The sequence below is a fragment of the Camelina sativa genome, chromosome 18 (assembly GCF_030686135.1).
Source record: "Camelina sativa cultivar CO46 ecotype springtype chromosome 18, ASM3068613v1".
NCBI classification, from domain to species: Eukaryota; Viridiplantae; Streptophyta; class Magnoliopsida; order Brassicales; family Brassicaceae; genus Camelina; species Camelina sativa.
In genome coordinates this window covers 17680288-17695393 of record NC_141897.1, presented here as the reverse complement: position 1 = coordinate 17695393, position 15106 = coordinate 17680288, and the positions used below count along the sequence as shown (strand labels likewise).

The window sequence follows — 15106 nt, the reverse complement described above, 5'->3', positions numbered from 1 at the left end:
GTGAAAATTTATATTTCTTTCTCAAAATCATATGATTATCATATAATGGTCCATATTGTTCTTTTGCCTAGCTATCGCATCTATCATTATTTCGAAACAATTTCGACAATTCGGGACTGTTATAACTAAGCAGCTCTCAATTATATCTCAAAACTTTCACATGTATACGATGAAGGGTGATGGGTATTATGATAATGATACGTGATTGTTTTTATTACTTTTAACAAAGTTAATAGTGATGATAGCAATTTAGATAAATTAAAAGATGTAGACTTGATTACGACAATGGAACAAGATCTGGTTCTATATCACGTTTCGATTAGGTCAGAGATCTCACCACATGAATATAGAGCAATTAAAAACAAATCTACGGATACATATTCAACTTAGGATAAATATTAGTTTTAACTCCTATCAAAAATTACGCATAAATAATTTTAAAAAGCATAATTCTTTATTTTAAAGTTAGTCTCTAAAACAAGAGATACAAAATTATAATTCAAGATTGTGCTTGGAGACAACAATTGAACTTAAATAATGCTAGTTAGTAGTATTCGGTATTACAATTTCGTAAACGTTTGTAAATACAAAATCATTTAGTTAACTCCTTTTTTGAGGTTTCAGAAACCGATAGTTATGTTTTATTATATACTACCAAAATTTTGGAATCTTAGAACGAGTTAAGCTTGTTTAGTGGATAAATCAGCACTAAGTGAGTGTTATAAATTAATAAAAGTTTGGGATCTGATCGAGGACTACGATGGGCAATTGTTTACTTAGTTTTTCTTTTAGTATATACAAGCATTTGTCTTTATCAATTTTATAAATTCAATAATTATAATAAAAACTGGTCCATTGTGGGGTATTTAGTAGCAGAAGCAGTCCAAGAATGTAGTGGCAGAAGTACAGAAGTGTGAATAGAAGTGGGCATCGATCAAAACTACTTGTTTATTTGTTAGATTTGCCGATCCAATGAATATAACATATATAATATGGTTGATCATGATAATGCTACTAGGTCATGTTGATAAAATTCTATTGGTTGTAACCACTCATACGAGTATACACGACCACGAAGACACTGTAGTAGGAAAAGTACCTTACATATACATGCTGATAATATAACTTTTTTTTTCGGAAAACCAACTAATCCATAAAATAACAATGCAAAAATGCCAAAAAATATCCCAAAAATACTGTTCTATCTTTTATTTTTAAAAAAGACTACAACAAAAAAGTTTGAGAACCATGCATATTTTGGAAATCTTATGGATAATAATATACAAAATATATATTTTAGAAAAAAACTGAACGTTGCTCATTATTTTAACTTCTTTTAGTGCGTTCTTTTTGTCGTGACAATTTTGACATAGTCAATATAAACATTTTCTGGTTAATATTATTCAATAATAAAGATTGTACATAGCTTTTGATAAGGATATAGAACATAGTTAATATATAGTATGAAGAAATATATGTGACATTTTCAATCAATTGTTCGCAACTGGTGTGCGCCCGGGGGTCAAGTTAGGCGCGAATGATGCGAGTGATCTCTTGCGGGATGAGTGTCAATGAAAAGTAGACGGACATACTATAAAAAGGCGAATAATAATTGGAATCCTAGCCTGCTTGTATCATCCAGTAAACTAAAACACGAGAAAGATGATGAACCATTTGGAATGATTCACATATGAAAAACTAATCATATGCACATATAAAGTGATTTTTTTTTTGTTCGAGGATATATAGGATGATATATAGATAGGTTACATTTAACTTTTTATTACTAATTTGGGACATCTCCATATCAAGTGTGAACCCTATTATATATAGTTTGTTGTATAATAGATTTAGGAAAGTATGTACAAAGAAAAAAACTGACATGTATGCATGCATGAATGAGTGTAAGTAGGCATATTGTGTTTGTTGTAGGTATGTATGATGTGAAATGAGATGGGGCCAATGATAACGAGATATGGCTTTAAGAGGGAAATCATAATAGTGACCTTTTTTTGTGATGACAACAACCACACGTGCTCATTCCTTCTACCAAAGGTTTTTGCGTACTCGCTAGGCCTTCGTTGCACCTTTTTACTCCGATTATTTCAGAGCCAAATTCTTAGTACTCAATCCGAGTTTATTAGATCGATACTCAAACCTTTTTTCCTTTGTCTTTTAACTTCACATTTCATTGATGTTAATCAACTCTTTTATAGCTAGCTCTCTCAAGTACTCTATTTTTTAGATTGAAACTCAAAAAAACTGTTTTTAGTTTCATTTCATTGACGTAATTAGTCTTTTTGAAAGACGCTCAAGTACTGTGTATATTTAACATTCCCTATAGACACCAAAGCGCAGTCTATTAATCTTTGCAACTAATTTGACATAGAAATCAACAAGTTGACGTATTAGAGGTATTATTCTTTTATGTAACGAGAGAATATCTTAATACTGTATAGAACGCATAATTCTGTTGAAACTCAATTTTCAACAAAACATTCCTAGCCTAACTTTTAATGGCCAGATAGTAATTTTCTTTAACTTTGTTACTTTTACACACCATTTTACTTTCTTGGTCAACAAAATATGTTTTGGAAACATATTATAAATATAATATGTGTAACTCATCTTTCACTTTTTTCTTCGTCCTTTAATCCTTTCCGTAATCTAATTAATTAGATTTTCAGCTTCTTTTTTTTTCCTTTCCGCTTCATATACTGTCTTTTTTGTTTTCCTTTACTAACGATCATGCTAATTTTTTCTATCATAATTGTTTTGTTAATTCATATTAAGTTTGCGTAACCATGAAAAATTCTCACAGAGAGAGAACCAGCCTTTTAAAACTGTCCTTTTGTTATCTTTTTTTACTTTTTTATATCGCTTTTCACAGAATAAGAAATAGACGACAACAACAACAAAAAGTGATGTTTTTAGAAAGATAAAAAATAACATAACACTAACCTTGATGTGTCTTTAAAAACTAAACATTGCTTAGTGGAGAAGTTGGGCTTTTGCAATCAATTAATCTTTTATTAATAAAAATTTTAATTTAATGTAATTAATGGGCCTTCGATGTTTATGGAAAAATAGAGATAATAATATGAAAGGTGTAAATTAAAAAGGGTCAAATATTCCTTCCGTATTTCCAGGACTTGGGTTTCTCGCTTACATTAAATTAAACTCTAACTAAAGTCTAAACATACTTCCACTCATAAAATAAAATAAAGTATATGTAAATACATCACTAATTGTTCATATCAGTTGCCTAATTTTTTTTTTCATCTAGATGATAAATACGGTAACATTGATTGTCAAATTTTTTTCAGAGATTAATGAAAAACCTGCATGGTTATGTTGTAATTATGTATGATGCTTCGTCCTCCCGATCACCAGATAGACAGTTCTATTTAGCTAACTCTAAACACTAACAGGACACAAGACTAAACAAAGTAACAATTTGTTAAGATATTAGGAAGATGCCAAAAACAAAAAGAAAAGGAAAAAATGTGATTAGTGAATATGTTAAGGGTCAATAGGCTCCCTTGTTTTTAACCTAAATAGCCGTTGCTTTTTTAACAAAAGACTATAAAGAGTCTCTCCCTTGCACTAATGCCAAGTTCGTGGTGTATTATATTTCTCCACTAAAACGGTCAAATTTTTTAACGCAAAAGCAGTGTTTTTTCCCCTTGATTACATTAATAAATTAAGATCTAATCTTTGCATTATTGGTGATCTTTTTGTATCAAAGCCAGTCTCTGATATTGACGAGTCTTTTTGACTGATGGGGTCCTGTTAAATAGAGGCCCATACTATACAATAGCGAACCTTTTTGGGCCCAGCAAAATAATTATATCATTTGTTTGCACTTCGCAGTAAGAGATGTGTTATGCAACACACCGAGTCCTCGCAACACACCACGTCTCTTCCATATTTAAATCGAACAGAAATTGAGTTTTTGATGATTAACAAAGCAATATTTTTTTCCTAACTCCTAAGAATTCGTTCACTTAATAAACCATGTTGCAAATAAAAAGCGAAAAATACTTGTCTGTTTGTTTGTTTGCACTAATCCCTTATTTTTGAAAATTGGAAGTCAAGGGAAGATTTCAGTGTACATGTTGTATCTTTCCTAATTCTGATGCAATAATTCACAGCAAAAAACTGAAGCTAACTCGTAAATCGTAACCACCAAGCCACACTCTTCAAGTTCCATACCTCATCCACAGCGGCTAGTGATTTGAACAAGTTTGGTAGAAAAAAAAAAAAATCAAAAATAGAAAAGTCATAACAAAACTGTCTTATGAGCCTTTGCGCCAACATATATTACCAGGGTTGTCATTTTTAACCACTGTTAAAGATTTTTCATCCTTCTTTATACACCAGAGAATCAAGTTATATTTTGTTTTTTGAATAGGTCGAGGCAAAAGCTTATCTCTCAAACAGTCTGAAGACAGAGGAGGTAAGAGTAGAAGTGAGGAACTTCATTCCCGATGATCCACCAGGGAAGTAGGATATACAGTAGTATGCCAGTGCAACAACCTATGGATTCACAAAGAACAAATACACGAGTTTTTTCATGAGAATAGAATGTGCATATATGCGAGCAATCTTTAAACCAACATGAAGAAACTGTTTTTCAGAGTTATAAACGTATACATTTTTGGTGCAATCCAGATCGATAATGGGTGAGTAAATACTTAAATCAAAGCTGTTTCTTAAATTTGCAAAACAATAGCTTGAAGTAGATAAGACATTGTCAATGTCAGTTTCTTTGTACTAACCCTACTTGTATTAAGAAACAGCATTAAGTCTAAATGTTTGATCCCAAACCCACTATGTATCCAAGGCAAAAGCTTACGAAATGGAAGTTTCTCATTCAAGGAATCCAGGGGAAAAAGAACTTCAACGTAACCAGATTTTGAAATGGTATAGTGGAAAATTTTAACAATGAGAAACAGAGGATATGAAAAGTGGTAGAGAAGAAGGACGATGAAATTAAGTACCTGTAATGCAGAGAAAATCACAGAGAGAATGTAGCTATGGAGCACCATGGAGACATAGATGGTACCAACCATGGTGGCAATGAAACCTAAAGTTAGTGGAAGCCTCTGGAGAAAGCCAGCAAAACAAGAAATTAACTTTTGCAAGAGAAAATGTAAATGATATAAGAAATGTAACACAAAAAAAAAACAACTAGTTCTTGTCAGTACCTCTGTCGATGACATGTGAGCGAGTTGATTTTGTGGACCACGAAGAGCGAAGAATGAACCGATGATAAAACCACATCCAAGGGTGAAACAAATTGCAAATTTCTGTGGCATAAGCACCATGACTGGAAGAAACATGGTGAAGGCAATGAAGATGAAGAAGACACCACTCGCTAGAAGTAAACCGAAATACATCAAAGCTTTTCCTGAAGGCATACTGCTTGTTGCAGACTGCAGGTTATCTCTAACTCCTTTCGAGACACTGTTAACAATTAAGGTTTCAAAAAACAAGAAAAGAGCTAAGAAAACAAGGAAGAATATAGGAAACAAATTTACAGGATGGATTACGACTCTTCATCAACTCTAAGTCATCACTCATCTTCTCAATCGAACCCCGCTAATGAAGAGATGAACATTGTATTTGCATAACACATAACATACAACCACCATAGACTTATTAGCTTCAAGTCTACAACAATGCAACTTCATTTAAGTATAAGAAGGATCTGAGAATATGTGTATTTTGATTAGTGCTTTGATGCCTAAAGAAAAAATACAAAACCTTAAAGCTTCTCACTAATCAAAAACTATTCACTAAACTATAGTTTCAAATCCTAAGATTCCAGATTTGGTAAATCGCAATTTTCGCAGATTCCAGATTTAACAAGACAAGAATCCTCAAATACGTAATAGCAGAAAAAAGTTGAAGAATCGATCGTGTTTAAAAAAATGAGGGGGAAGAAAGGGAAAAGGATCGGTTACACATTGAAGGTGCCGGAAACAGTGTCGTTGGCAGATCTAACGGCGGTTCGATATCGAAGCTTAGAGTTCCTCCGGTATCTTCTTCGAAATCTCTGGATGCTGCGTAAGAATTCCAGTCAGCTAGTAGAGACGTTCCTGTTTGCTGCTGCTGCGACGGCGGCGCCTGATCTCCTCCGCTGCCAATACTCGTGCCGCTCATCGAGAACCACTCTTTCGCCAAATTCTCCATTTTTTGGGTTGTTTTTTATTTATCGTGTGAATTTTTTTGGAGCAAAAATTGTTATATCTAAGGGAAATTTCAAAATCTTAAATACCGATGAGCGCGGTGGTTTTACGTCGGAGCTAATCGCTAGACTTCGAATCTAGGAATCAAGGTTCTGTGAGCGGCTTAAACGACTGTGTTTTGAGTGTTTCTTTTTTATTTTATTTTTGGCGTTTCTAACGGTGTATGTAGTCGTCTTAAACCAACAGTAAAACTAACTACCCAATTTTTCTATCGATCCTTAAATAACATAGTTAAAACAAATTATCCAATTTTTGTCAAAGTAATACCACAGTTTACGGCTGAAAAAAGATTACGCTATTATGAACAACAAATCAGTAAAAAGATAATATGGTAGTCAAACTTTTAACTCTACTGCTCTCGTTTGAGGAGAAAGGTTAATGTTCAGTTTCTTCTTCAACTAAAGAAGAGACTCGAAACAAAATCGTTCAAGGTAAGTTGTCTTACATGATTCAGTTATGATTAATACTGACAAAAGTCAGCAGCTTGGATTTGCTAAAAATGGACTTTTGTTAAAAACACCGAGTTGATCAAAAAAAAAAAAACTACACCGAAATTATAATAACAAGAGAAATACGGATCAAAAAGAAAAAAGTTTCAGACGAAATCATAACAAGAAGAAACCGATAAGAAGTCGAGAAAAATCATTAAATTGCAATATTTAGTCGACTTCCTCCATCTTGCTACCTTCAGCATCAGCATCATCTTCAAGAAGAGGCATCTCAGCGTCGGCTTCAACGGTATCATCCTCATCAATGCTCAATCCAAGCTTCAGCATCCTGTGGATTCTGCTTCCGAAAGTGTTGGGCTCATCGAGGCTGAAGCCGGAAGTGAGAAGGGCAGTCTCAAAGAGAAGAAGAACAAGGTCCTTCACAGACTTGTCATTCTTGTCCGCGTCAGCTCTCTTTCGAAGCTCGTCCATGATAGAGTTCTCGGGGTTAATCTCCATCGTCTTCTTGCTGGACATGTAACCACCCATGCTACTATCCCTCAAAGCTTGAGCTTTCATGATCCTCTCCATGTTAGCGGTCCACCCATACTCGCCGGTTACAAGACAGCAAGGAGAGTCCACGACGCGGTCAGAAACGATAACCTTCTCCACCTTGTCTCCCAAAACGTCCTTGATCACTTTGCAGAGTCCCTCAAACTTCTCCTTGAGCTCTTCTTTCTTCTTCTTCTCATCTTCAGTCTCTTCCAGTTTTAGACCTTCCTTGGTTGCAGAGACAAGCTTCTTTCCCTCGAATTCCTTGAGCTGACCAATAGCATACTCGTCGATCGCATCAACCATGTAAAGGACTTCGTAACCCTTCTTCTTGAGCTTCTCGAGGAATGGAGAGTTCTCAACAGCCTTTTTGCTCTCACCAGTGATGTAGAAGATATCGTTCTGTCCTTCCTTCATCCTTGTCACATAGTCCTTGAGACTGGTCAATTCATCACCGCTCTTGGTTGAGTGGTAACGAAGCAACTCAGCGATCTTGGTTCTGTTTTGGGAGTCCTCATGGATACCGAGCTTCAGGTTCTTAGAGAAAGCCTCGTAGAACTTGTTGTAGTCCTCCTTGTTCTCAGCAATCTCGAAGAAGAGCTCAATGCACTTCTTCACAAGGTTCTTGCGGATGACCTTGAGGATCTTGTTCTGCTGCAAGGTTTCTCTCGAGATGTTAAGAGGAAGATCTTCAGAGTCGACAATACCCTTGACGAATCCAAGGTACTCAGGAATGATGTCTTCACAGTTGTCCATGATGAAGACACGACGGACATAGAGCTTGATGTTGTTGGGCTTCTTCTTAGTGTCAAAGAGATCGAAAGGAGCTCTCTTGGGAACAAAGAGAATAGCTTTGAACTCAAGCTGTCCTTCAACAGAGAAGTGCTTGACAGCCAGATGCTCCTCCCAGTCATTGCTCAGACTCTTGTAGAAAGCAGCGTACTCCTCCTTGTTGATTTCCTCTGGCTTCCTCATCCAGATAGGCTTCTGCTTGTTCACCAAATCCCACTCGTGAGAAACTTCCTTAATCTTCTTCTTTTTCTTCTCCTCCTTTTCCTTCTCCTCATCAACTTCCTCAACCTTGCCTTCCTCATCCTTCTTCTCTTCCTCCTCTTCATCATCAGAGATCTCCTTCTCAATGGTCTTCTCAACCCAGAGAGAGATTGGGTAGCTGATGAACTCAGAGTGCTTCTTGACCAAATCCTTGAGCCTGCGCTCCTCAATGTACTCCATTTGGTCTTCCTTGAGGTAAAGGGTCATCTTGGTACCTCTACCAAGAGGCTCACCAGAGGTGTCTTTGGTAACAGTGAAAGACCCACCAGCCTGAGACTCCCACACGTACTGCTCATCATCATTGTGTTTGGTTGTGACAACAACCTTGTCAGCAACCAAGTAAGCCGAGTAGAATCCAACACCAAACTGACCAATCATGCTAACATCAGCACCAGCAGCCAATGCCTCCATGAATTCCTTGGTACCAGATCTCGCAATCGTTCCAAGGTTGTTGACCAAATCTGTACAATACAACAGAGACACATAAGCAAACACAATACAACAAAACAATCACAGAGATTTCGAGTCAATACAAATCAATCACGTACCAGCCTTGGTCATCCCAACACCACTATCAATAATGGTCAAGGTGTTGTTAGTCTTGTCAGGAATGATGTGAATGAAGAGCTCAGGCTGGCCATCGAGCTTGCTCTTGTCTGTCAAGGACTCGAACCTAATTTTGTCCAAAGCCTGTTTTCACAATTGCAAAAACACTTAAATCGAAAGAAACAAATTACACAGAACATGTACAAAAATAACAATACTGCTTAATCCTAATCTAAGCAGTAGACTGATTTAAACGAAATCTAAACGCTAGACTGCTTAATCTTTCCTTGGTTTAAACACTAAACCTAAATCCACAGATTTGAATATAAACACATGCTCCACAGCCAAAATTCTCAAATCGACAAGAACACTAAACCCTAATCAAATCTAAATCTACAGTTCGATCAATTAAATCAATTCGGAGGAAATAAACTTAGAGAAACACATATAAACATAGACAGAGAGAGCGAAAAATCGTACATCGGAAGAGTTACTGATGAGTTCACGAAGGAAGATCTCCTTGTTTGAGTAGAAGGTATTGATGATAAGCGAGAGCAACTGGTTGATCTCAGCTTGGAAAGCAAAGGTTTCTGCGTCCGCCATTGTCACTGACCGGAGAGAATATCTAGGCTAAGGATTGTGAATCGGAATTGAGAGAAGTATTGATACGAAAGATTTAGGTTTTGGGGCAGAAGTATATATACTGTGGGGAACCTCCTCATAGTTTTCTTCTAGATCCTTCGTTTCCTTTTTTCATATCTTATATGGCAATAACTAAATACAAAAAAAAAAAATGCAAATACAAAAAAGTCCTTTTGTTATTATTTTCTTTTTTCTAAAAGCAAATTACAAAAACTTCATGAAGTGTAATTTTAACTTTCCTCTTTTCTTTGGGAAAAGACGTGTATTTTACTCTTTTTATAGTAATTTTCTTATTTACTGTTTCTTTTGTTGTTGATAATTTACTATTTAAAAACCAAAAACAATAGAGAATTTTTGAGAAATAAGTTATTTGGGGTAACTTTTTCAAAAATATCCCTCAAATATAGCTTTTTAAAAATATGAAAAAGTATAAAGGTTTATATGATTCACAAGTTACTTCTAGATAATAACTACTATCTCTAGACTTGATCCAAATATTTATGAAGTTTGAAAACATTTTTAAAGGTTTTTAAAAGGCTTATAAGGTTTTTAAAAGATTTTTAAAGACGAAAAAAAAATAATAGTTTTTAAAAGGATTTTAAAAGGTATTTAAAAAATATTTTAAAAAAATTTATACACAAGTAAAGGTAATTTGTGTATATATATTTATTAGCTTACACACAAATTTTTAGTGGTTTTTTGGTAAAGTTTGAAAGAGAGATTTTTTTTGAAAAATGGTATTGCAAAACAGATATTTTTGAAATTTTCCCAAAACAATAAGCTTTCTTCATAAATTTTGTTAATTTTTTTCTCCTAACTCTTTCATATAGTTTACAAATCACAAAATTGGTATATATCTCTTTTTCAATTGTTAAAAATTATATGAAAGAGTTACGAGAAAAAAAATTACAAGAATGGAAATATACAAGAATACAACACCAAAGTAATAATATTAAAATTTACAAGAATACAACACAGATTTATTGAAAAGAATGGAAATATACATCAAAAGGTATACAGAGCATGTCTATAAGAATTTTACTGGGATTAAGTTATTAGTTTTATATGTACAGATGTAGTTTTTACTTTATTCTACTAAAATCATAATTACTTTATTTGATATAATATTTTTTTTTAGTTATAATATCTTGCCTTTTAACTGAAACCAATTAACATCTAATATCGCAAAACTAAACAAAACACTGAACAAAAATGAACATGTAAATTCAAGTCCATAGCAAAATCAAATTTAAAACAAAAATATCTTAAAAAATCTTTGCATTTTGTGCTTTTGAGATGAACTCGATAATCATTTTCATTATTTTTGTTATATCAATAGATATTTATTACCTAGAAGACTTAGATACGCCGAACCAAAAGAACAACGTTTACATCTGAAATAAAACACGGTTGTACATAAACAATATGTACCAATCATCCGATTTTAATATTTGTTTGTGGAGAAATCAAAGATATCGAAGAAAAAATATATATACTACTTTGTCTCGCACATATATCCTTCATTTTCTCAAAGGTTTTTTGAACAAACAAATTTCTTGTATTTTACTAGTAATTTTCTTGTATTTTACTAGGAAGAAAATTACGAATATCAACAATTTGTCTATATATATATAGGTTTTGTATATATGAAAAGACATTGTTTTCTATATATAGGTATTTTTCAGTGTTCAACCATGATTTGAGGCCGTTTATGGTAGTGTCGAATTACAAACCATAGTTATTGAAACTAGAAAATAGCTTATTGACTATTCATATATCCTAAGAGTTCACTTATCAAACAATGATGCAAAGAAAAAGTGAAATATACTTGTCTTTTTTCTTGTCTTTCTGCACTAAGTTCATAAAAGTTGGAAATAGGAGAACATTTCAGTGTACATATTGTATCTTTCCTAATTGTGATGAAATGATTCGCAAGCTACTCTTCAAGTTCCATACCTCATCCCAGCGTGGCTGGCAGCTGGTGATTTGAACCTGTTTGGTTGAAAAAAAATCAAAATAGAAAAGTCATAACAAAACTTAAAATAACATAGGTCATGTTTTTTTAATAATTATGCGACTCTCACCGACCAATTTTTAAAAACTTGGTTTTTGTATTATTCTTTCTTATAAATGAGTTATGTTCTTTCAATTTTTGTTTCACCTTTGCCTAACAAAAAAAAAGATACAATAGACTTAAAACACTACCGTTTAAGGTTAGTTCAACTAACTTAGTTGTCTGTACTCTGTAGCAATGCTTAAATACTGATGATAAAGTGATTTTACGTCGGAGTTAAGAAAAATCGATAGACAACGAGTTGAGGATTAAGGTTTTGTGAAGTGAATCATCGTCTCTTATGGGCTGAAAACAAATTACGCTATTATGTGCTACCAGTCTTCGGTCTAAAAGTATATATTTCGACTTTTACTATAAAAAGAGACGGTAGTGACTATTCCAAACACTACTGCTCTCATTTGAGAAGAGTTATGGCCTTTGGTTTAAATTTTTTTCAACAAAAAAGAGATGTACTCGAACCACTACCGTTGTCTGAGATGCTTAGCAATGATTTTAGCAGCCGTTCACCTTACCTCTAATCAGCTATCACAAATTAGGTTAACAAAACTGACAAAAAACAGCGTGGATTCGCCAGAGATAGACTCAAGTCACAGAACAGAGTCCAGACAACGCTACACCGACAATATAACATAAAAGAGATAAGTTCCAGACAAAAATCATAAAAAGAAGTCGAGAAAACCCACTAAATTTAGTCGACTTCCTCCATCTTGCTACCTTCAGCATCAGCATCGTCTTCAAGAGGAGGCATCTCGGCATCAGCTTCAACTGCATCATCCTCATCAATGCTCAATCCGAGCTTCAACATCCTGTGGATTCTGTTTCCAAAAGTGTTGGGCTCATCGAGGCTGAAACCTGAAGTGAGAAGGGCAGTCTCAAAGAGAAGGAGCACAAGATCTTTCACAGACTTGTCGTTCTTATCCGCATCAGCTCTCTTTCTCAGCTCGTCCATAATGGAATTCTCGGGGTTAATCTCCATCGTCTTCTTGCTGGACATGTAACCACCCATGCTGCTATCTCTCAAAGCTTGTGCTTTCATGATCCTCTCCATGTTAGCTGTCCACCCATACTCGCCAGTTACAAGACAGCAAGGAGAGTCCACAACACGGTCAGAGACAATAACCTTCTCCACCTTGTCTCCCAAAACGTCCTTGATCACTTTGCAGAGTCCCTCGAACTTCTCCTTGAGCTCTTCTTTCTTCTTCTTCTCGTCTTCGGTCTCTTCCAGTTTCAGACCTTCCTTGGTTGCAGAGACAAGCTTCTTTCCCTCGAATTCCTTGAGCTGACCAATAGCGTACTCGTCGATCGCATCAACCATGTAAAGGACTTCGTAACCCTTCTTCTTGAGCTTCTCGAGGAATGGAGAGTTCTCGACAGCCTTTTTGCTCTCACCAGTGATGTAGTAGATATCGTCCTGACCTTCCTTCATCCTTGTCACGTAATCCTTGAGACTGGTCAATTCATCACCGCTCTTGGTTGAGTGGTAGCGGAGCAACTCAGCGAACTTAGTTCTATTTTGAGAGTCCTCGTGGATACCGAGCTTCAAGTTCTTAGAGAAAGCCTCGTAGAACTTGTTGTAGTCCTCCTTGTTCTCAGCAATCTCAAAGAAGAGCTCAATGCACTTCTTCACAAGGTTCTTGCGGATGACCTTGAGGATCTTGTTCTGCTGCAACGTTTCTCTCGAGATGTTAAGAGGAAGATCTTCAGAGTCGACAATACCCTTGACGAATCCAAGGTACTCAGGAATGATGTCTTCACAGTTGTCCATGATGAAGACACGACGGACATAGAGCTTGATGTTGTTGGGCTTCTTCTTAGTGTCAAAGAGATCGAAAGGAGCTCTCTTGGGAACAAAGAGAATAGCTTTGAACTCAAGCTGTCCTTCAACAGAGAAGTGCTTGACAGCCAGATGCTCCTCCCAGTCATTGCTCAGACTCTTGTAGAAAGCAGCGTACTCCTCCTTGTTGATTTCCTCTGGCTTCCTCATCCAGATAGGCTTCTGCTTGTTCACCAAATCCCACTCGTGAGAAACCTCCTTAATCTTCTTCTTTTTCTTCTCCTCCTTTTCCTTCTCCTCATCAACTTCCTCAACCTTGCCTTCCTCATCCTTCTTCTCTTCCTCCTCTTCATCATCAGAGATCTCCTTCTCAATGGTCTTCTCAACCCAGAGAGAGATTGGGTAGCTGATGAACTCAGAGTGCTTCTTGACCAAATCCTTGAGCCTGCGCTCTTCAATGTACTCCATTTGGTCTTCCTTGAGGTAAAGGGTCATCTTGGTACCTCTACCGAGAGGCTCACCAGAGGTGTCTCTGGTCACGGTGAAAGACCCACCAGCCTGAGACTCCCACACGTACTGCTCATCATCATTGTGTTTGGTTGTGACAACAACCTTGTCAGCAACCAAGTAAGCCGAGTAGAATCCAACACCAAACTGACCAATCATGCTAACATCAGCACCAGCAGCCAATGCCTCCATGAATTCCTTGGTACCAGATCTCGCAATCGTTCCAAGGTTGTTGACCAAATCTGTACAATACAACAGAGACGCATTAGCCAAAACAATACAACAAAGCAAAGACATAGATACATGATTAGAAAGAGCAAGAAAAAGACTGAAATCAATCACGTACCAGCCTTGGTCATCCCAACACCACTATCAATAATGGTCAAGGTGTTGTTAGTCTTGTCAGGAATGATGTGAATGAAGAGCTCAGGCTGGCCATCGAGCTTGCTCTTGTCCGTCAGGGACTCGAACCTAATCTTGTCCAATGCCTGTTTTCACCAGAGCAAAATACTTAGTCGTAAGTAACAAACTATAGAGCACATTTACAAAATTAACAATACTGCTTAATCCAAATCTAAACGCTAGACTAACACTCAGATCGTAAGAAACAAGATACACAGAACATGTACAAAATTAACAATAGACTTCTGAATCCTAATCTAAACAATATAGACTGCTTAATCCTTCCTTGGTTTAAACACTAAAGCTAAATCCACAGATTTGAATATAAACAGATGCTCCACTTTAATCTAAACAATCCAAATTCTCAAATCGAAAAGAACACTAAACCCTAATCAAACTCGATCAACTAAAACCAAATCGAAGGAGTTAAACAAGAAAAAAAACATATAACGAACGAGAGAGAGCTCATACATCGGAGGAGTTACTGATGAGTTCACGAAGGAAGATCTCTTTGTTGGAGTAGAAGGTATTGATGATAAGCGAAAGCAACTGGTTGATCTCAGCTTGGAAGGCAAAGGTCTCTGCGTCCGCCATTGTCACAGAACGGAGAAAATATCTAGGAGGAGCCTAAGGTTGATCTGAGAGCAAAGGCAGGAAAGAGCAGAGAGAGAGAGAGAGAAGCTGAGATTTAGGTTTAGGAGTAGAAGTAAATAGTATTTATAGTATGTGTCTGGGGGTACCTTCTTTCTAGATCATTCGTTTCCTTTATTTCCTCTGAACTACTTATTATATAAGGAAATAGATTTGGGCCTATGTTGGAATTTGTTAAGCCCAGTAAGCTTCATGTATTTAGGCTTCATAATTTTCTCTGTAA

The 15106-nt window shown here is 35.8% G+C and overlaps 2 protein-coding genes and 1 pseudogene across 3 annotated transcripts; all 3 read right to left on the bottom strand.

The window, feature by feature from the left end:
* Positions 1-4246: 4246 nt before the first annotated feature.
* LOC104761654 (protein transport protein sft2-like) lies at positions 4247-6330 on the bottom strand (annotated as a pseudogene). The gene is made up of 4 exons (XR_015588170.1): positions 5970-6330; positions 5211-5469; positions 5004-5108; positions 4247-4539 (listed from the first exon to the last, which is right to left on the bottom strand). The product of XR_015588170.1 is annotated as a protein transport protein sft2-like (transcript).
* Positions 6331-6711: 381 nt separating this feature from the next.
* LOC104761653 (heat shock protein 90-3-like) lies at positions 6712-9642 on the bottom strand. Its single transcript, XM_010484769.3, has 3 exons — positions 9314-9642; positions 8836-8977; positions 6712-8748 (listed from the first exon to the last, which is right to left on the bottom strand). Exons 1-3 carry the CDS (start codon positions 9434-9436, stop codon positions 6914-6916), a joined length of 2100 nt encoding a protein of 699 aa, XP_010483071.1. The 5' UTR covers positions 9437-9642; the 3' UTR covers positions 6712-6913.
* Positions 9643-12096: 2454 nt separating this feature from the next.
* Positions 12097-14997, bottom strand: LOC104761652 (heat shock protein 90-3). Its single transcript, XM_010484768.3, has 3 exons — positions 14704-14997; positions 14177-14318; positions 12097-14072 (listed from the first exon to the last, which is right to left on the bottom strand). Exons 1-3 carry the CDS (start codon positions 14824-14826, stop codon positions 12238-12240), a joined length of 2100 nt encoding a protein of 699 aa, XP_010483070.2. The 5' UTR covers positions 14827-14997; the 3' UTR covers positions 12097-12237.
* Between the last annotated feature and the right edge of the window lie 109 nt (positions 14998-15106).